Raw genomic sequence first — 22,002 nt, 5'->3', positions numbered from 1 at the left:
AACGTGCAAATGTTTTTACGTGCTACAAAAAATTAACATTATGACCCGCTCTTACGCGCGTGGGTGGAAACCAAGCTTAACACGCCGCTGAACCACGGAAAATTGCCATCGCAGTTACTGATGCGACGCAGTCTACACACACGGATGCCCGTTTATCAGAAGCCAACGTCTGCCGCCGCGCTTTCCAAGCATTCTCAAACAATGAAAAGACTACATCTACCGGTTTTCCAAACAGGTGACGTTGTACGGGTGTAAAATCCTAATTATTCCGAATGAGGACGGAAAGAACAAATTGTAAACGAAGTCGCACCACGCTCGTACCAAGTGCAACTCGACGATGGTGCAGTTCTGAGACGAAACAGTCATCAGATTTTGCGAACCGCTGAAAGGCCGTCACAACCTTCAGTTAACAACAACCAACCAGTTTCAGGGGACAAAGAGCAACTACCATTACGGTCAACAACAGTCGTGATGCAGACGCCTCCTAAAAGTCCGTCGATGACACAACCACCACCCCGAACACCAGTACAACACGAGCAAACTACATTGAGAAGGTCATCTAGACTTAGCAAGCCTTCCGACAGATTGAACATCTAGAGTTAGCACGCCACCAGACAGAGGGAACAATATTTAAAGTTAATGAACAGTTGTATTTACGTCTTAAGTCAGACACCAACGAAATGTTGCTTATGTATAAATCTAGTTTTAAATTTAAATTTCTATACGAAACTATTCTTAAATTTAACTTTTGCTAAGCGAGTGCAACTAATATCTAAAAATCGTTAATGAGAATAGATGCATAAATATCGTATTTTGAAAAACGCGGGACTGTGATACCCAAATAGATGGCGACACTGTACATATAATTTGTAAGTGCCGATACGCAGTTAATAAAAAGTCATGCTTCTTGTAATTAATATAACTATATAATAGTATAACAGTGATTAAGGAAACAGAGAGCGAGCAATAACGATAGAGAAATCATGCACCAAGAATCTGAGGTACAAAGAATACCTCTTATCTGACGCAATAGGAAAGGCTTAAATCAGATATCTATTTGCGGTACATTAGCCCATGGATGTAGAAAGTAACTTTCTACATCCATGATTAGCCGCTATAAGTCTAACTAACACCAAGTTTGTCCAAAAATGAAATCAAATTTGAAGTGACTTCCAAACTCACCGTATTGACCGCACTTTTTCAGAGTCAGTTAAATTAAGGATGTACATGTTGTAAATATGAATAAGATTACTGTAAAATGAAAATTGGGTAATATTATTGGTACTGTTTCATTTTATCTCATCGCCAGATAGGCTGGGGAGTCGTAGCGAGTGACGTGAAACCTTTTTATTGGTGCCACTTGCAATTTTAAATAAATGTGATTGTCCAACGCTGTTGTTATTTTGAGGCCTTTATCGATTTGTTCCCGTCTGTGAATTCCCCATAATCTATTTCCTCCATTTAACTTTAATTGGGCATAGCTTATAGATTTTCTATCAGCAGATTAAGAAAACTTAATCAGCAGTTGGACTTTATTAACGCGGCTGTTACGAAAGACATCGTTGAATCTATTAAATTAAAAACCACCGTTTATGGATATGAACCGATTCTGTTAAAAAAACCACCCGAGCTATTTTTCGTATCGTTAAAAGGGACCAAGTAAACTAGATACACATATTTATTTGTTCGAAATATATTAATAGTAATGTATAAAAGTGTTCACGTTATACATTTTTATGTCAGCCTATTTTAGTCGATGGCATTGCTTAATAATGTGCGCGGCTTTCTCGGCGATCATCAGAATAGAGGCGATCGGATTTCCGGAAATGATTCTTGGCATAACGGAGGCATCCGCAACCCTGAGTCGATTGACTCCCTTGACTCTGATAAAAGAAAAACACAATTAGAGTGGCGCCACCTTCAGCGAAGGTTTTTGGAAAAATAACTTCATTATTCAGATTGAGTCGTTTCGCAGAAAGCTTTTAACATTCGATAGAAATGAGAAGTTGTAACGGGATTTCATTTCCATTCTGTACCTGAGTAATGGATCCACAACGGTTGTTTGGTCTTGAATGGATCCCATTCGACAAGTGCAACAGCCGTGGAATGATGGGACAGTGTACGTTTTGGCCATGCATGCGTAATACTCGTAGCTCTCCGTTTTGTGTTTTCCGCAACCCAACACCGGCAGTGGAATGGGTTTAGTACCGATTCTTTTAAAAGCTGGAGTGTTTATCATTGCTGTCACAAATTTCATTCCTGCAATCAAGAAAAAAAATTAACCATCGAAGTTCTTTAACAACATATCGCAATAATTGAAGCAGCTCTGATAAGTCTAATTGACGAATTGCTATTTAGTGTTATCAAAAGAGTGAAAGGTTCATTTCATAGAATCATAGGATCTAAGTCACCCGAGTTTTCTTAATAGAGGATACAAGAATAAAAGGATGAAATATTAAATTTTCGATCCAAACCCAATTCAGTTTGGATCAAATATATCTTATCATATCGAAATAAAGTTCAATTTCATGCAATGTAATTAGAACAATTATCAAACGTTTTGGATTGAGATTTTTAATAAAATTCGAAGGCGAATCTGCCCAATTTAGTATATAATTTGTAATGAAATTTCATAAACCATTTTCCAAATGGTTACATGTCGCGAATCAAAATATTAAAGGTGAACGTATGGTTCTGAAAATTGATTATTTTAAAAACCCAAGCTTGAGTTCTATAAATGAGACCTTGACAAGTCCAGTCGATCTAGTTTAACGAAACAATCGTGATTCCGCTATCCTAATTTTCTTTCTCCGTGGTTTTACCTTCTATCATGACGTTCAAATCTCTATTATTTAACATGTAAGAAAACGCCATCCGAGGTTGTTTAAATGGATCGATGGACTGGATGTGGACGCTTCCTCTCGAGCGGGAATGCGTGATTTCCACACTCGCCAAAAACACATTGCTCCGTCGATTCAAGAACTGCAAGAATAAAAGATATGTAAGCTTCATGTCCACTTTGGGATCAGAAATGCATCTTTTCCATGAACTGAATATCGCAAAAGCATCAAGAAAGTTGGCTAATAAATTTGAATTTAAACACATCGTTGATATAAAATTTTGTAGCATTTTGCCATAATGCATTTGTAGAAAATATAAAGTTCATATTTATTGAATAATTCATTGTATGTTTAAAATTATGTTCATGGAAGTGGGAAGATATATATTTCAACTAATTTGAAGGAAAAATCGAAGGTATCAATAAAACACCGAATATATGATTATCTACTCTGAGAATAACATTCTTCTAATTCTCACTGGAATAATAGTATCACCTGTACAATTGTTTATTTCTTCTTTATATTTTTCAATTGTATTTTCGCCCAAAACCAAATCTCCACATTCATGTTGGATACAACCTATCTTAGCCCGTCTGAAGCGACGCCAAAGACTATAAACATGTTTGTTGTAAGATCCTACTAAATAATTTAATTCTTACGAATTTCATAATAACAGTGTGAAACAATGATAACGTCGTGGTTAGAATATGACGAATGTTTTAAGGTATAATCATAAGGTAATAAATGAATCATTTGAATTTACCTGCGGAAGGAAGCCGTTCAACGGGCTGAAAGCTGGTGTGAAGTAAAGTCCAAGGTCGTTGTAATCGCCTTCTCTGATTTCGAATTTGCTCTTAATGAATCCAAGAGTGTTCACAAAATTTGACGTTAGGGCTCCGGTAAGTTTACCTGTGACCGAAAAAAACTTCGTCACATTCGTTTAAACGAGACTTCAAATCAATTGGCTCCGAAATACAAAAGTACTTTAAGCACACATGTTATATTCATATTTAAAAATACTCCATGGACCTATTAGTGCCTATGCTTACGAGCTTGAACAAATTAAAGATGCAGTTTGTTAGCTGCCTTGTCTCTGTTTAAAACCCAAAAAATGCAAATCGCTTTGTTACTGTAAAAGACGATGTCAAATCATCAGAAGCACGTTTTTATTTTATATTTAAAACACAAGCAACAAATTAAAAAAATTAGCTTGAAATATATTTTAGAATTTGGAACAATATCAGATAATTTTTAAAACCATGGTAAGGAGAGAACAAATTTTCGAAAATAATTAAAAGGAAATTATTCTTACCATTTCTTTGAGATGACGTGAAAGAACTAATGAGATTTTGTATGTTAAATCCAGATGTTACATTAACCGAGAAAGGCATTGCATCTAGAATAGGATGATCTTGAAAATTTTCACCAACTGGGATAGCTGATTTCACCGGAATCTAAAAATTGTTTTCTATTTCAAAAACCTATATTTTAAATAGAGGGTCAAACAATTCTTCAACAATAATCAGCTAAGATTATATCCAAGGAACCACACAAGCCAAAGTCAACTAGTGACTTGTGAAGCCATTTACCGGTAGGAGGGCAGTGGAAAGCGCTTCATGCCACAGCTCCCTTCACTAATTATTACCATTTACCTCTGCAAATTTTTATGGAAACCAAAGAGCTCGGGGGAAAACCCTTTTAACCGGCAGAGAGATAAATTACAAACTCAATGCAGAAGGAGTTGTTTTGTATTTTTCACCTAGTGCCATGAGCTGGGATCAAACACGGCTCCACTTGCTGAGAGGTGAGAGTGCTAACCAGTTCACCACTCCACAGTTGTATAAGCTATTCTGTCCCATATACATCAGTAAATACATTTTTACTGGAAAGGGTTTTGACCATGGGTGCTATTTCTGGGTATATTATTGCTTTAAGGGAATGTGCATATGCAATGTCGTGTTACGTGTGAGAGGCACCGTTAACCAATTTTCCAAATGCGAATTGCAGCTCATTGATCTGATAATTCTGATAGTGTTACCCCAATAGTTATCTCACTAATTTCAATATTTTTATGAGTGAATTCTAGTTGTTACAATTTTATTTGGGTACAATGACCGGATGGGGGTTTAAAAAATATGTCATGCTCGATTGAAATTTACAAAAGTAATCTAGATTTGGTAAAATTTTTCCCGTTTTCTATTTTTGAGGTAACTGTCGATTTGCGAGGATTTCTCGGTTTATTTTAGCTTTATCTCTAGTTTTACAGCACTTAACTTTCGGACGATTATCGGCTAGGCTATCTGTCAGCGAGGTTTGGTTATTGACTGCTTTTAATTGAAAACGAGCTTAATGAAACCATTTATTTCGAAATCTGAATTAATTAATTAAACCAAAATCTATTAATTAAAGATGCGTATAAATAATTAACTATGGAATTAATTGTCTTCATAATGTGGGGCTGTTAAACTCGTTTTACTTTTGTGTAGGTTGAAACTTTAAATTAATTTTTTTTAAAGATCCCAGAGTAAGTAAAATATATTACACTGCCTAAAACCAAACCAAAAATAACAAATACTATTAAAGCGTGAATTAACCTATAAACTATGTACACTTTATCAAGGTAAGTATATTTTCTAGACCAGCACCTATTTCCTGAGAATCGCTCAATCTAATGTCTAAGCCAAAAACCTACAAAATCAGTAGAAAAATCTGTTTGCTAACTCGAAATTTTCCAAGTAGTCGCTTCGATCCGACACCCGAGAGCTGGAGGAGCTGAGGACTGCTGATGACACCGGCGGAAATGATGACTTCTTTAGTGGCTGGGATGTAGAGACTTCTTCCATTTCGTCGCACAAACACTCCTTTCGCTGTATTAGCTCTATCTATATGAATCTATATTTGAAAAGTCGCAAGCGTTAGAAATTTTTAGAAAAATAATCAGGTCAAACCTGTCTTTCCAATTAACAATTAAGCAGATAAGTGCTTACTTTCAGGGCAAACGCAGAAGTAAGAACTCTGAGATTCTGCCTCTGGTATGCCGGTTCCAAAAACGCTTTTTCGCTGCTGCAACGAAAGCCGTCTCTTTCGGCGAGCGACGTATGCGAAAATCCTGTCAATCAGAACTCAAACAATGTAAGCTTAATTCTTTTTTTAAAAACAGGCCAACTTATTTTCTTATTTGTCAGGTTAATGATTGTCAAATATGAAAGAAGTAGAACGATTGTAATAAAATTATTTTCATCCTTCAAATTAAATTCAAAGTGGTTTAAAATTAGCCACTACCTAAAATTCTGTACACCCGAGTAGAGGTATTTGAAATTGAGTAAAATTTTTAACCATGCGAAATCTGTAATCAGTTATGTCATATCTTTAGTATAGTTTTATCGGTTTTCGTATAAACACAATTCGCTTTAAGAAAGACCACCGAGCTTCACTTTTGGTTTGTTTTCGCTCATTTAAAGTTGGATTGTTGGAGTCCCATTGCTCTGAAACGACGTCGTTTAGGACCTATTTTCATCAGTTATTTTGGTCTTATTTTGCTCCAATGTATTTAAAAAAATCGTCTGCGGGTGTTTCGGTTGGCATATCTAACATTGAGTTATTTGCATGTAAACTGTTGGTAATAGAACTCAACGAGAGAGCAGAAAGCGTAGCAGTCGCTTTTATAGTACGGATGCTCCCTTCTTACCTTGACTTCACAAGCAAGAATCTCTCTTTAAATAGCTTATTCACTCTCAAGTCAGTACAAATCTACAATGACCCACCTTTCATTATGGTAAAAAGTATTACGTTTCGCCAAAGAATTTCTGACGAGTAATCTAGTAAACTGATAATCTAATATAAAACGTTTACATTTTCATATTAACTATAGCAAGACAGAAACGTTATTATTGACCTATAATGAATTGTAATTAGTTCGTTACAAGCTAAGGGAAACGCAATTCGTAATCGGAATAATATCTCGTCGCACCATCTAGCTAGCGGATTTAATACTAGTCTGAAAATTCTTTAAAAAAATAAGTAAAGGCTTTACAGTACCATGCGCCATCATTTAGGCCTGAACATTTTATCAAAAATATTTAAAAATAATGAATAATTATATTTTTTACCTCTTTGGAACTGTCCATTTATGTCTCGTGTTGGAAATCCTAAATATCGAGTAGCTTCTAAAACTGCGTCATCCACAGGTGTCCTGAAAGAGCTGCGTTCCACAGTTTGCTCTCCATTGAATCCGTGGTACCCTGAACAGAAATGCAGAATAGATTGTTATCATTTAGATTAACTCTTAGTTCTTTATCCTTCGTTCTAGTATGGACGCCCAATAAAATTATCCTTAAAGGTGTTCTTGAATTTAAATGTTTGTGATAAGGTCACTTTAGAGCGAAAAAGACAACGTAGAGAGTAATGTAAGGATTTTTGATCATAATTCGTACCGCGTTAATACTTCGAAGTGGATTAAAATATGAATATGGTGTCGTATTGATGAAGAACGACACTCCTTCAGCTGAAGAAGTCGATAGAGAATTTTGGTTAGTTCGGAAATGCCTTTAAGAAATGTAAGCTTTCGGTTAACATAAAAATGCTGAATCAATTTAATAGAAATTTCCTTGGCAATCATCTACGCTTGGGGGACAGAGGTAGGATGGATAGAAATTTGTGAGGCATATCGTTACCTAAAATGTCGTTTTTGGTGGGGTTATTTAGAATCGATGTCTCATAATTAAGTTTAAATAAGCCGCATCGTATGATAAGTTGCGCCCTCCAAAAAAGCCCAAACAATTGGCGAGATAGAAACAAAATAAACACCGCTTCCTTATATTTAATAAACAAAGGTTTGTAAATGCGAAATATTTATCAAAACGTTAAATTTTCGGCATAACCACCTGAGTTAATAGTGGTGTCGCTAGGGTGCTATAGGGTGCGTTATTGCCCCTCCGAAAATTTCCGAAGAGCGTAATCAGAAAATCCAACAGTTTATGAGCTTCTTGCATTGGCCACTAGGTGGCTCAATATGAACTGAATAGGCTAATTATTAAAAGAAAATAACTATATAGGCTTCGTCCGTAGTAGAAGTTTTGGGGATAATTAACGCCACCTTCGAACCGAGTTTTAAATTGACTTTTTAAAAGCTTTCTGCTGATTAAATTTTTTTTCTGTACAACAGCTGAAAGTATCAGCCTAGAAACATTAGGTGGTTTTTTTCGCCTGTTCTGGGTTTTTTGAGCAGGTTAAAAAGTGTAGCCATATGACGTCATTTCTCTTCAATTCTGTCTTGACGAAAAAAAGAGTTGGAGTAAGAAGGGAGTAGTTAAAGGTTAAAGGTTACTTACAAAAAGCTTGCCTCATGTGAAGAGGTCTAAACGAGTCATGTTTTCGTTTAAGCAGACGACAAAGCTAGATTACTCCCTCTACACCTCCTTTCGAGGAGGAGTAAAAAGTGTAACCTTAGAGCTCTGGAACAAGCGAACAAAATTCGGGACAGAGTAAATCTTACCCCGAGAACTGGCGAATAAAACGTTTTAGGGTAAAAAGTTTACACTTTTTGTCCCCAGACAAGCGAAAAAAACCACCTATTTAAATCCAAAAGTCATTTAGTTGACAGGAAATAATAGAGATGTCACTATTTTATCTAAGCTTGAAGCCTATAACGTCAAATAACGAGTTAATAATTAAGTGGTTGGGTTTGAGGAAGCAAAAACGTCAGCAGTGTCTGCAGGGGCGAATTTAGGCATATTCTTTATGGGATAGAGGCCAGGGCCCTGTTCCACAAAAAAATTATTTAGAGAATGTAGAAAAAAAAATCGGTAGGCCCCAAACAGTTTAAGTCCTGGGCCTCCAAAATCCACCCCTGCGCGCCTGTTTCCGTCCCTTTCTCCCTTTGTCGGTTTGTCGCAAAGGGGAGGAGTGTTTCGCGAGGAAAATCGTTTGGGAAATAATGATTTAATATATTGTAATCAAAGCGAAAATATGATAAAATCCTTAATTCGTGTTTCAAATTTGGTGCCACGAGAGTGCACGTGTACTTTAAAACATTTATTCACGAAACTTTAAAATATCTCCAGAACAAGCGTATTTTCCATACCCCCTGCGGAGTTACGGAGAGAGGCTTTGTGGGTGGAGGAATCGGGTAAGGCTTTAAGCTGTCTCGTGGGTGTATGAGAAGTACGCTTGTTGCAGGGAGAAATTTTTCAAAGTTTCGGTGATATACATTTGAAATTTAAAACCAAACTTCAAAACATTTCTTCTCGAGACTTTAAAATATTTCTCCACGACTCTTTAAAAACATTTCTCCACGAGACTTTGACATCTCCCCACGAGACTTCGACACCTCCCCACGATACTTCGACATCTCCCCACGATACTTCGACATCTCCCCGCGAGACTTCGACACCTCCCCACGATACTTCGACATCTCCCCACGAGACGTTTAAATAATTTTGTCTCGTTTGACGTGCCTTATTTGTATCTAAAGCTAGAAGACGTCACAATTTATATTTCCAAGGTTGAAGATCATATATTGGGAGACAGATGGCGCTTGTATTTTGAATCTTGAATTGGTACGAAATTTAAATTTCAAAATGTTATTCGACAAAAAGCACATAAATATGCAAATGAACAACTTCTTGAGCTCCATTTTAAAATAAAATAATTGTGTTACAGAGGGTTTGATACTGGCTGTCAATTTTACTACAAACATGTCAAGAATTATGCCCCGAACGCCGGGGGCAGCCCTTACGCCCCAAGTGAAAATAGGCTGCCACACCTTTGGGTCTTATGCGCTTTTGGTATGTCGCTTCTGGTAGAAAGTAAGCATTATTAACATAAGTGAATCTTTTATGAGTTGTGACTTATCGTTGACCCACCAAAACAAAAGTCGCGAGATAAGTCACATCGGAGGAAAAGCCGAAACCCCCCCTCCCCCCGTTTTTAATCTTTACTCCCATTCAACCGAACTTTTTAAATACCGTCCCATTCGACCGAATCCCATTAAACCAAACTTTTTAAATCCCATTCGACCGAACTTTTTTAATACGGTCCCATTCGACCAAATCCCATTCAAACGAACTTTATAATACCGTCCCATTCGACCAAATCCCATTCAAACGAACTTTATAATACCGTCCCATTCGGTCGAATCCCATTCAATCGAACTTTTTTAATCCCATTCGACCGATTTTTTTTATACCATCGCATTCGGCCAAATATAGCCAGAATGCGCTGTTTTCTTTATTTAATAAATATATTAAATTTTATACAGATTAAACAATTTTATATTTACTTTTTTACACTTATTCCCCCAAGAAGACACTCATTTATTATTTTTGAAATATTATATTTTACTAATAAGTAAAGAAACTTTGGTATAATAGAGCTTTATGTTTCCGAAAGTCTCATTCAACCCCGAAACCCATTGACATTGTTTTCAGAACTATTCGGTCGAATAAGCCTATACCGATTTTAAAACTTTTTATAGCAAAAATTGAGGCGTATTTTTCAGAACAATCAGTAACATTATCTATCCTTATACAATTTAAAATACTGAATTATAATTGTTGGTATTCCTGAAGATTCCGCTACAAATTCCGCGATCCATTTTAGGCTTAGGAGCTACAGTAACGAAATCAGCACAAATGGAAAAAAAGTGTTCGCCATCACCTGCATCAATCGGCGAAGCAATTCGATTTCCTTCTGACTTCTTGAAGAAAGGCAGTACATGATTGTACGACCAATTGGATGCTCCCATCTCCTCCCAGATGTCGTAATCAACGTGGTTTCCCCTCACGTACAGCATGCCGCTTATGGCACTTGTTCCACCTAAAGCGCGACCTTTCACATAAAGCCTTTGTTGTTTCTGAAAGTATCATTTCATTTTATGTTTTACTGATAATGCTACACTGAATAAATTGTTTTCAGCATTGGTTTGGGATCGTAAATTCGCTACAAAACAGACTGATGTGATGGTATTCTAATAGCGCAAAGGCCATCAGTTGCTTTTATAAATGAGGTGGAACTTAGCGAGGAAATATCTTAACTTTAACAGGTCATAAGCAACGTTGAAGTTAGTAGAGCACATGCGTGAGAAAACCATATTAATAAAGTTCTGTTTAAAAGCGAAATTTTATAGTTCTACATTTATTAATTTAAGCTTATAATATGTTTTTATTATAAATTTAACTTTTATTTTTTAAAGATCTTAGTATATATATAAATATATAGTAATATTCAGTTTGTGGAAAAATTTCAAAAAATTATCACTAGCAGCGAAGTTTGGAAACGGGAGATGAGAATTTCTGAACTTAACTAGTTTATTCAGAGTAAAATAACCAATTTCCCCTTTACCAAAGACACTTAATTGTCGACCGAGGTAGATTCGAACTAAGTCGTTGAAATATCTATCCAAATATTCTGGTAACAATTCTTACATTGCCGTTGGGTTCAGGCTCCATTTCGTGTAAAGAGGCAATGGAGGGATTGGATGCGGCAAGTGGCATCTTCACCGGGACCTGGGTGTACTGCGGGGCTTTCTCTCCGGCCTCGACCAAACACACAGTCACAGAAGCATCTTCCGATAATCGGCTGGCCAATAATGACCCTGCTGTTCCCGCTCCAACTAGTCGAAAATCAAAATTGAGAACGCTGAGCGTGATTTAAAAGTAAAAATTATCCGTAAAATTTTCCAACAGTTTTCGAAACCTTATAAAATTACGTACCAATAATAAAATCGCAGGGTTTAACTCTACACTGACAATTAGATGAAATTATCAAAATCACTAGTACAAGTAACGGAAATTCAAGAAATCTACTGGAGCTCATCTTCTCCCGTTATATTTATCCTCGAAGGACGATTTTTATGGATTGAAATATGACAAGCAGTTTAAAATTGCTTTTTCTTAAGAGTTTTTGGTTATCAAAGGTGATTAAAAAAGAGATAAGTTTTAAAGTACTTTTTGAGTTAAAATTAAAATTTCTTCACTATATTTCTTCTATCTTCGTACTTGTTAGTATGTTTAATCTATTTCAGTGATAATTTATTCTGCTGGGAAATGTATCTGTCAAAAACAAAATTTAATTAAATTGCTTTACACGTGGTAAATTACTTTAAAAAAACATATATCGTACTCTTATCTGTCATTTCCAAATTTGAAAATAAAAGTGTCGTTTTACGATTTCCTTATAGTCGCAGGAAATTGATTTTAATTTAACAAATGCCGCAAATTTCACGTTATTCCATAAACGTTATTTGATGTCTCAAATATTAGTATTCGTTTCCCGAAATAATTATGAAATTCGAATATATTTTGAAAATTTATTTTTATTAAGGAAAACCTTAATTGAAAATAACTTCAATTAGGTGGTTTCGGTGGCGCAAATTTCATCAACTGGGAAAATAACGATAAAATTATTTGGTTAAATTCATGGTCCTGATTAGCTATCGAAAGGCGTAAATTTTTTTGTTTTTTTAAACAAGTGATTGAAGACGCAAGAATTAGAATATCAATGATACCTTGACATTACAGTTATTATCTGATTTAAAACGGTCTTTAGTTGGGAATTTCAGTATTTGACAGACCAAGCTTCTTTATGCAATATACCCCTCCTATTTATATTTATAAAATCAGTTAAATGAATTTAATTTCATGAGCTTCATGTTGTACTATTTTGAATAAAATAATTATTTTAATAGTCCTACGCTATACAAAAAGTAAAATTTGCCTACTTAATTTTGACACTTTAAAGTGTATCAATTCCAATAAAGCTCTTGTATGATTGATAAAATTGTGGCATTATGTAGTGATAGTTTTCATTTCCAAAATAAATTGATCTGGAACCTCAAAATTTTAGGAATTTGGTTTTAGTTTGATTGTAAGAATATCAGATTGTCTTGTATGTATCCAGTATTTTGAAATGAAAGCGGTTTTATGGTTTTTTTATGGAATAATATTTGAGGTAAACACGCAATTTTGGTGCAGTAAGTCAAAATTATTTTTATGAAAACTAGCTCAACTACTTCGTCCTCAAGAGATAAAATAATCTAAGGTTTTTCAACGGTACAAGAGTAATTAAGTGTCTTCGAGGGAGCAACCATCAGGTTTTCTCAGAGTACAAGCACCAACAAGTACCTTCGAGAGTCCGAGAAATCATAAAGTGGTCGCGAGAGTATAAGAACTATCAAGCATCTTCACAGGTTCAACAATACAGCTGTCCTCAACAGTTCAAGCTTCCTTAGGTACCGTTAAGAGAAGAGCCTACAAGAACCATCGCGTGTTTTTCTCCAGACAAGAAGCAAACGTGCTTGTAAACAAAACAATTACCATCACAGCTAGCAGAAACAAGTTGCTTGCATTTGTCAACCATAGCCAGTACCGACTAGCGACTTCAAAAGTTCAAGAATTAAATACATCAGTTCTAACCTTAAACGCTATTGCTTAAGCCCGCGTTAGAAAATGCATATTCAGCAGTGTAGGAATCTTCACCCTTACAAAGTCTCGCTTCTTGTTTAACATCTATAATAATAATAGCTCAAACTCTGAATCACATCTGCCATATCTATTCAAAGTGTTAGTTGCACGAAATTTTAGCTATGGATAATTAATGATTCATTAGAAAGAACAAACATTTTATAGCAAGTACAGAAAATTTCATCAAAATCGGTTATGCGGTCTTTGAATTATTATAAAAAGAAGTCAAAATGGTGGAAATCGAGCTTTTCGGTGAATTTCCAGACTTGTAAAATTATTTTCGGCATCCGTGACGCCAGAAAATGCGAAGCGTATCATTGGCTGTAATACATTTCTTTGCATCTGGGATTAAAATAAAAAAATTCTACGCAGTAGTAATTGAAGTAAGCATACACAAGGCTACGTAGTTGAAAAATGATATGAAAACGAAGGTTCCTCGTCGTGTCGCACGCGTCTCGAAGCGCGCACGTAAAAAAATTATTTAAATAATAAGCCTAAAATTTTGATAAAATCTCGGGTTTGAAATCTTCTACAAGTTAACAGAATTCCTCCAATTTAGTTCCTTCAACTTAAGGAATAAAACTACAGCTTCGATTGGCTCCTGCTACGGAGGAGAAAAATTCGTGAATTTTTTTGGATTGGAAATTTCTTTCGACAATGACATAATTTTTGGAAAGAGAACTTTCAGGGCTTCAAAACAAGCTCTTATTCGTTCGATTACATTACTATAGGTTTTTGGTGCAAGCAACACTTTAAAATAGCTATCGGTTTAGTCACTCTTTATCTTAGTTAACTCAAATAATTTATAAATGTATAGACAGTGGTTAACTTCATAGACCGCTATACAGTTATTATTGTTTATACTTTATAATAATAACGAACATGTACGAATGAATCGTGACCAAAATAAATGCGCATACTTATTCCAGCGACGACAATAGCAAATTGATAAGACACAAAATGTTTCTATATACTTTTCCATTACGAAATAGCCGGAAAAAATTTACGAATGTGAAATTGGCATTCCCCATAAATCGTTCGTAGTTTCTTCAAGGTTTTTAAATAAACTAACTTATGGATTGACTCCGCGTTCTTGTGATTTTTTATCGAACAGGTCAGTTGGGTTTTGTTGAATTAAGAGCATAGTGTAAACCACTCACATAGAGTGGAAGGCCCTATGGAAGCGTATGAAACATTAATCCTAATTTGTTTTTGAGGCGTGAATAAATAAAGTCTGAAGAGCGATGGTGTTATTTTATAGTACATTAACCTTAGACCAACTTGTTTATTTCACGCCTTGAAAAACAGACTTTGCTGAGAAACTGGTGGCTGAAAGATCCAACAGATGGAGCAGAACAAGATTGCATAATAATTAACGCGGGTTTAATACTATGGTAGTAAAACGCAAGGACTTCACTTGAACCATGGATAGGATGTATTAAATTGGAAATATTAAAAATTATATACGGGGCTCATAAGAAAGCGACAATTCGCAAAAAATCAGTGATTTCTGCCGAAGTAATTTTAGAGCGCCATCTGTCGGTGCCGTGAGACAATAGTTATTTGTAAAATAATAATAATAATAATAATAATCAGCTAGGCTTATACCCAAGGCACCACCTTAAAAGTGTCGCGCCATCTTTTAAGTGTCATGGGCTATTTTTTTAAACAAATCAAATAGAACTAACAACTCATTTAAAAACAAGCTTTGCAAGGTCTAGCATATTTGATGCTAAATGGCGTTATACGCGGCCTTTTTTTTAACAACGTTTATGGAGAGACCCATATAGAACTTGTCCATATTTCTTATTTGACAACGTAAACTGGCGGAAAATTTAAGAACTGCCCATAATTTGATTTCACGGTGTACATTGGGTTGGCGACACATTTTTAATTTACCGCGGAGGACCTCAAGAATTTTCTTTTGTAGTTCTATAACTATTAGCTAAAAACTCGATAAAGGGGACTTCAATGTGATGGCTTAAATCGATATAAAAGACGGCATTCGGTCACCATTCATTTGTAGTATCAAAACAAAGTTTAAAGACAGATAAAGCACGCACAGGGAGTCATTAGATGATACCATAAGTTAATGATACCTCTAAGTAGACAAACGGCTATGCTGCCTATGGCGGATATGCTTGTCCAAATTGACCTATGTCTATCCGTACTGCGTATCAAAGTAGCCTTAACATAGACTTAGAACTGCCGAAGCTGACGTTTCTTTAATCCCATTTGGTGCAAGGCTAGCTTGAACTTCCCCAAAAGAGATAAATTTCGGTATTCCCTTAGAAAATTCGTTCTCCCCGCACAGGCCAAAGAACGTTTTTTTGCTATTGGTTTATTTCTCTCAGCCCAATATAGTTTCATTCTCGACCGCACAGCGGCGCTGGGTCCGAGATATTTTTCAAAACTTTCATTTTCGCGGGAATCGGAGAGACAAGATTTGTCATCAAATTTCTGGACAAAGATTCCACCTTGAAAGGGCTTATTTGTCTACTTAGAGGTATCATTAACTTATGATGATACAAAACTCAATGACCTTGAACAATGTACACAAGGTCATTCAAAATCAATCTCCTGGCCACCTGAATTAATGGCATTAAGAGTCGCTAGATGATTACGCCTAAGGTGGTGCCTTTGGTATTATTAAACCGTTGAGCTTAGAGAGAAAAGCACTGAACCGATGTAAATTAGCCCAAAGGAATCCAAGAAAACAAACACCAAAAAATAAATTAAAAAAAAATATTTAAATTTAGCTCAAATATGGTCGTTTGAAATAAATTTGTATATAAAATATGATGGCGCACACTTTTCGAATTGGAACCGACCTTTCAATCCTAACGGTTTTCAAAATACACTTCGAATAACCTTGAAGATATCTTCAAGGTCAACCGGATTTTAATAACTTAAGATATCTTACCAGAGTGAATTGATCCCAAAAATGTTGATGCCGTAGCACAACTACTTTCTTAACTTTGATAATTTATTTATTTTTATTATTACGTAGGAATTAATAATTAGAAGTTTCATTTAAACCAAGGAATACCTCTGCGTATTGTTCCTGCGTAATTACAAAAATAAATAAATTATCAATGTTATGACTACAGGCTGTCAATGACCTGTTATAAATTCGTTGACGTAAAATGTTACGGCACCATCAACAACGGGTTAAATGTATCCCGTCAATAATGTGAACCAGATCGAGTCATTCTTAAATGTGATGTCCGCGGTCAAATTATTCGTGGCCTTGGTAGTCCAATGGTAGAGGCGTTGGGACGGTAACCAAAAGGTCGTAGGTTCGATTCTTGCCCCTGGGTGATATGATTTTTCTCAGTCACTCTGGTACGGAACAATACGCAGAGGTATTCCTTGGTTTAAATAAAACTTATACTTTCTTAACTTTTAACACTTGAGCATGATATCTTGGACATTTTTTACGACCTTCTTGATTGTGGTGTTTATTATCTTAGTTTCCTGTTGGCCTATTACATCGGTTCAGAGCCACTTGAACATCAAATGCGATGGCGGACACCTTTCTATTAGGAACCGAGTCTCTACGCCCAACGATTTCCGAGATAGATTTTGAATTACCTTGATGACATGGTTTATGGTAAATGAGTTTTAAATCATCTAATGACCCCCTGCGCGTGCTATTAAAAAATATTTTTAATTATTAGCCCTGGATCATTTTTAGTAGACACTCTGTATAATCAATCTTTTTAACCATAATATAGTTATTAAGCGTTATAAATAAATATTTAACACAATGTTTATAATGCAATAAACCAAAGTAATGAGACATTTTTTGTTTATTTTATACCCACAACAACAACTACAAAAATATTTAATTTGTAAAAGTTTATTTAAAAGCAAAATTCAATTTTGATCCAATAGCACGTTCGAAGGCCGTACCCGTTGACAATTAATAATGGTACCGTGAGCTGCAAACTATTGTCGCTCTATGTTATACGCATGATACTTATACACTAGCATGCCCATTTCACTTTGTTCTATACAAAACTCTCCACTAAAGGTCTGTTTCAGTACCAACTAGCCATACTTTGCTTTGCCAAAATGGTACAGACATTGGCGACGACGCGAGGGTTTGAGTGGTAATGACGTTAAGTATCATTTCTTTCCTTTAATATACGTCTCGGAAAGCCAGTCACCATCCCGGAACTTAGCCATGGGTGCTATCAATCCTTTGATGTTTCGGGAAGCTTGTCACCATCCCGGACCTTGCTATGGGGACTATCGTCCCTTTGATGTCTCGGAAAGCCAGTCACCATCCCGGAACCTAGCTAAGGGTAATATCGATCCTTTGATGATTCAGAAAGGTAGTCACCCTCGCGGACCTTGCTATGGGGACTATCGTCCCGCTGATTACGTATTTCTTTCGGTGACTTTCTCTCTCCTTAATTAACTTCTTTACTATTTGAATGTATAAACCTGGCTTAATTACATTGACCACGGCTACTATTATTAAGGCTCGTAATGGCCTGAGCATATTAAGTTCATTGCAAATTTCCAGATTTTTTTCCGCGCACTTCTACGTATTGACGTGTATTTAACAAATCGATAAGATGCAAAAGGTTTGTTGATCCATTTCTTTAATGAAATAGGGCCTTCAAGGGCTTTGGGGAATAAATAAATGTATTTTGCAAACACCAAAACACAAAAACTAAATATCTCAATCATTGCCGTTAGTGTACTGTCCGTTGCGAATAAAAGTCAGCTAAAAAGGTGACGTCCAATAAGCGTTCTTTACCTGGTGCGAAACAAAACCTAAAACCTCTTTTGAAGAGGAACTGCGCAAATCATTTTACTTTTAGCGGATTTCTTTTAATGGAAAAATATGGAAAAAAGTTGTTCTACGGTGATATTGAAATCTTTTGCACTTCGGAATTCTAAGGTAAGTTGTTTGGTAATGCAAATACTTGACGTGTTTAATTACTAAATGCTTATTTTACTCACGAAATTTTTCCTTTCAATTGAAATAATCTCATAAAGCTAATAATTAAAAGAAGAGCTGCGAAAAATAATTTGATCTTGTTACGAATGCACAAGTTTTTCCATTGCCATTTGCCAAGCAACAAACACAAAGAAAACGCAGCTAGCCTTTAAACACGCTAACGAAGGGTTGTGTACGAATTTCATTGGACGAGCGTCACGAGCCTTTACACTGAACGTTTTACGGGCGGGGAGGAAGACAATTTCCGAATTTTCCCCTTTCGACGGCAGCAGGCGCTAAAGCGTCTAGCCAATGAAAAACGTACACAAGAAAATCCACGACTTTTGACGGGTTGCGTTCTCCTTGGGTGGCGTGTTGTGTTAGTTGCTCCTAGGTCTGATAGACCAAAATTCGTAGAAGAGGGCTTCCTACTAATTAAATATTGAAATTTTAACAAAATATTTTAATATTTTCTGCGGAAACTTTAACTTTCACAAACTTTATCTACCCTGTGGCAATGCATGTTCCCCAGCTTCTAGTTTGATGTACGCTAAAATTACATAGCTTAAAAACCGTGCGGAGTGCCTTAAGCTACATTTTAAACTATTTCACTAGCCAATCAGATAATTAATTCCCAAGTTATTTAGGGTTTAACTAATTTGGGCGGCCATTTTACAAAATGGCGGAATTTTCCGAAGGGTGCGAGAATTGGAGACCAAACCACGTTAAACAGCGCATTCGATTCTATAAATATGGAAATTGTTGTAACTGTTCTAATTTGCTCTGGGCAAACCCTAGAATGCCTGTACTAAATCCGGATTTGTCTTAAGTGTAAATATTAGTGTATATTATTTTCTGTATGTCAATAAAGAGTAGTTTTATATCAAATTTACGTTGAGAATACTATTAATTGTCAATCAACTCTCTTCCTTTCTCGCTTCTTACGAAACGAATCTCGCGCCCATATACACGTCCTGAGATCCGAGATCGGTATCAGACCATGTGCACGTTTTTTAACGTTATACCTCAGGCTTCCGCTCTGCACATTCAGTTCAAAATAATATCCGATTATATCATTCTGGATTCCATAGAAGCCTCCTAATGCGAAAGAAATGTCGGCTACTTAATTCATTTGTTTTTAATTATTTCAACTTAAATAATTTGTGATAAAATTTGTAACGTAAAATATTAGGTATCTCCAGTTTTAACGTCAAATATTAATAGTTGCTTTCTCTGAACTATCTTAAACTTCCTAAATAATTTAAAGTATGGGCTATTTTTAGAAAGGTACTTATTTTATAGCTTCTCCGTGCGGGTTCCAAATGCGAAACTCACGCTGGTTGCGGGCGGAGTAATTGGAACCCTACAGTACCACCACTCTTAAAAGGGACGCGATGACTCCGTAGGCCTTGGGGTCCCGCGCTTCCCTCGCTTTTCTTGTCATAAAAACGTATTCGCTATTGTTGGTTGAAAGCGTTACTCGCAGGGCCGGCTCAAGAAATTTTTTTCACCCGGGCAAGGGGGATTTTTGGCGCCCCTCTCATTTTGAGGCTAAATTAAACTACCCCCCTCCCCCCCGTAAAAACATTACCGTGTCCATGTTATAAATTTACCTTTTTCATAACAATAAATAATCTCTTTCTAAATACTTTGTGTAAACATATTTAATACCTTCTTTATGGTACATGGTCATTTTACATGGAGTTTGAAACACTAGGTAAGGTGGCAAGACTAGTATACCTTAAGTACTTTACTTATAATGTCCATGCTGAATAGGATTATCGTTAATATATAGGTTGTAATAATTTGATCGGCCCAGGCGTTTATAAGAAAGGACCCTTTTCTTTTGGAATTTTCAGAAAAATCGTTAAATTTTTCACCGTTTTGAAATTTTTATTTTTTGAACGATAATTATAATTATTATTGAGAGGGGGCGGGGAGGCATGAATGCCCAACCATGCACTTCGACCCTAGGTCCATTGTTCTCCCCTGACCTATGACTTAGAAAAGTCCAATCTCCGACACAAACCTTAAGATACTTTTGGCTGGCATATTAAAGAAGTCGTTAGTTTCCAATTGATGCATCCCAAGATGCTCTAGCCTTTGAGCCGCATAAATCCCAAGGCTCTCGTAGAAGCCGTATTTGGTCGTTAGGCAGTTCATCCCTGCGCCCACACCTAAATGGGTTTTAGACCCATCGGTGAAATAGACAACTTCCCCTCTGGTACCGAGGGTAACATTTGACCATTCTGTGTGGCTAGGGAAGTTCACGCCGAAAGGCTTACTAAAACGAAGTTTAGCAGCCATGTTGTCAGAACCCATTGAAAGAACAGGTAACCGACTGGAAATATCCCTAAAAAGCGTAGTGTGGCTCTTTTCCCAACTATTGGCCATCCACCACCCGTTTCGGTTTAGCCTATAGGCACCAAAAGTAGCAGCTTCCTCTATAAACAAATGTAGAGGAAGAATATTCAGTAGAATTTCTAGAGAAGCAGTTGAGGCTGTTCTCATAGCTCCTGTTTTGCCAACGCAAGCTAGCCTTTGAAGAGTGCGCAGTTCTGACTGCACCGTTTTAAGAGTAACCCTTGGCCACCAGACTACAGCTGCATAGGACAGTATAGTATTGAACGATAGGTGGTAGACGAAAATTTTCAATCAACAAGTTGTAGAGCGTACTCGAACACCATTAATGAAATTGGTTTGGTCAAAAACGGACAATTTTTCATTGAAATAATACGTCATGAAAAAAACCAAGTTGGTACTACCCAAAAAGGTTTACGACTCATGAAAAAGAAAGAGAAACCTATCTAATTTGAAATGATCGTATGTTGGTAAAGATAAAAATAGGGACTGCTTTTTAAGCCAAATCATTTTAAATCTTTTTTTTAGAGAAAATAAAATTTACATAGTAGATCAATTCCAGAATTCACGCGTCTTATTTGGGGCAAGAATGTTGCAAGAAGTCCACGAAACCGTCTAATTTATGCCAACTGAATTTCCCACGTGTTTTTTATTTTAAAGAGACAGCTTCGTTTTAAAATTATTCTCTGAACGTACTCCAGTAAAATAAAAAGATGCCTCGTTATACCTGTGAACAGCGGTCCAGGATGGTCGAATTATACTACGGAGATGGTCAACGAAATGTACTTGAATTGAGTCGATTATTTCAAATGTTGTATCCTGACAGTGTGTCAGAATTTATAGCCCGGTGTATCTACACCTCCGACTTCGGTCAGGTTTGGATTGGGTAGCCTGCTGTGGGGTGGCGGGCCTCCATATGAGGGCACGGTGGTCCTGTTTCCTGGCCTTTTGGAGCACACCGGGATCTACGGTGCCAGCTGTGCCGGGTTATGTGGACTGCTGTGTTCCCGTCGTTCCCCTTTAGGAGCTCTCTCCAAAGATTATGACCTACGTAGGTAGGTTGTCAGCTGGAGTTGTTGCTATAGCATCCACTCTTAATCCCACCACTGTGTGCGAAGTGAGAATTGGTCAACCCATTGCCGCACCTTTAGCTGGGTTGAGTGGTTTGCATCAAAGGTGCGACCATCATTAGTAGGGTACTACTACCCATGCTGGATTTGTCACCTGTCCGGGCTTTGGGACGCTGGCGTAGGTATGGCCCCTGTTACTAGGTACACCGGGCTAAAAATTCTGGCACACTTCTATTCTTGTAGTATCGCCCAACCACTTTTTCTTCTTATTATTATTATATACCCTGGTTTATAATGTTAATACCAGAAAAATGCTT

At 36.5% G+C, this 22,002-nt stretch overlaps 1 protein-coding gene across 1 annotated transcript; it reads right to left on the bottom strand.

The window, feature by feature from the left end:
* Nucleotides 1-1,744: 1,744 nt before the first annotated feature.
* On the bottom strand, nt 1,745-20,561 carry LOC149954558 (glucose dehydrogenase [FAD, quinone]-like). The gene is made up of 11 exons (XM_090169958.1): nt 20,284-20,561; nt 11,264-11,477; nt 10,497-10,692; nt 6,950-7,081; nt 5,828-5,949; nt 5,562-5,732; nt 4,153-4,294; nt 3,604-3,749; nt 2,823-2,982; nt 2,037-2,259; nt 1,745-1,883 (listed from the first exon to the last, which is right to left on the bottom strand). The coding sequence occupies exons 1-11, from the start codon at nt 20,559-20,561 to the stop codon at nt 1,745-1,747; spliced, it is 1,923 nt and encodes a 640-aa protein (XP_090026084.1).
* Between the last annotated feature and the right edge of the window lie 1,441 nt (nt 20,562-22,002).

Source organism: Leiobunum rupestre, chromosome 3, assembly GCF_980474605.1.
Source record: "Leiobunum rupestre chromosome 3, qqLeiRupe1.1.hap1, whole genome shotgun sequence".
NCBI lineage: Eukaryota > Metazoa > Arthropoda > Arachnida > Opiliones > Sclerosomatidae > Leiobunum > Leiobunum rupestre.
Note: the sequence above shows the minus strand (reverse complement) of the source record. Positions and strands in the feature narration are given on the sequence as shown.

What these genes read in the sequence shown, in the direction of transcription:
- LOC149954558 (XM_090169958.1), bottom strand. Translation starts at nt 20,561, where the DNA reads ATGGCTGCTAAACTTCGTTTTAGTAAGCCTTTCGGCGTGAACTTCCCT. An exon ending in CTTCTGCGTTTGCCCTGAAA is followed by an intron (nt 5,733 to 5,827) that starts GTAAGCACTTAT and finishes TTTCAAATATAG; the next exon opens with ATTCATATAGATAGAGCTAA. An exon ending in GTTGTGGATCCATTACTCAG is followed by an intron (nt 1,884 to 2,036) that starts GTACAGAATGGA and finishes TTCTTTTATCAG; the next exon opens with AGTCAAGGGAGTCAATCGAC.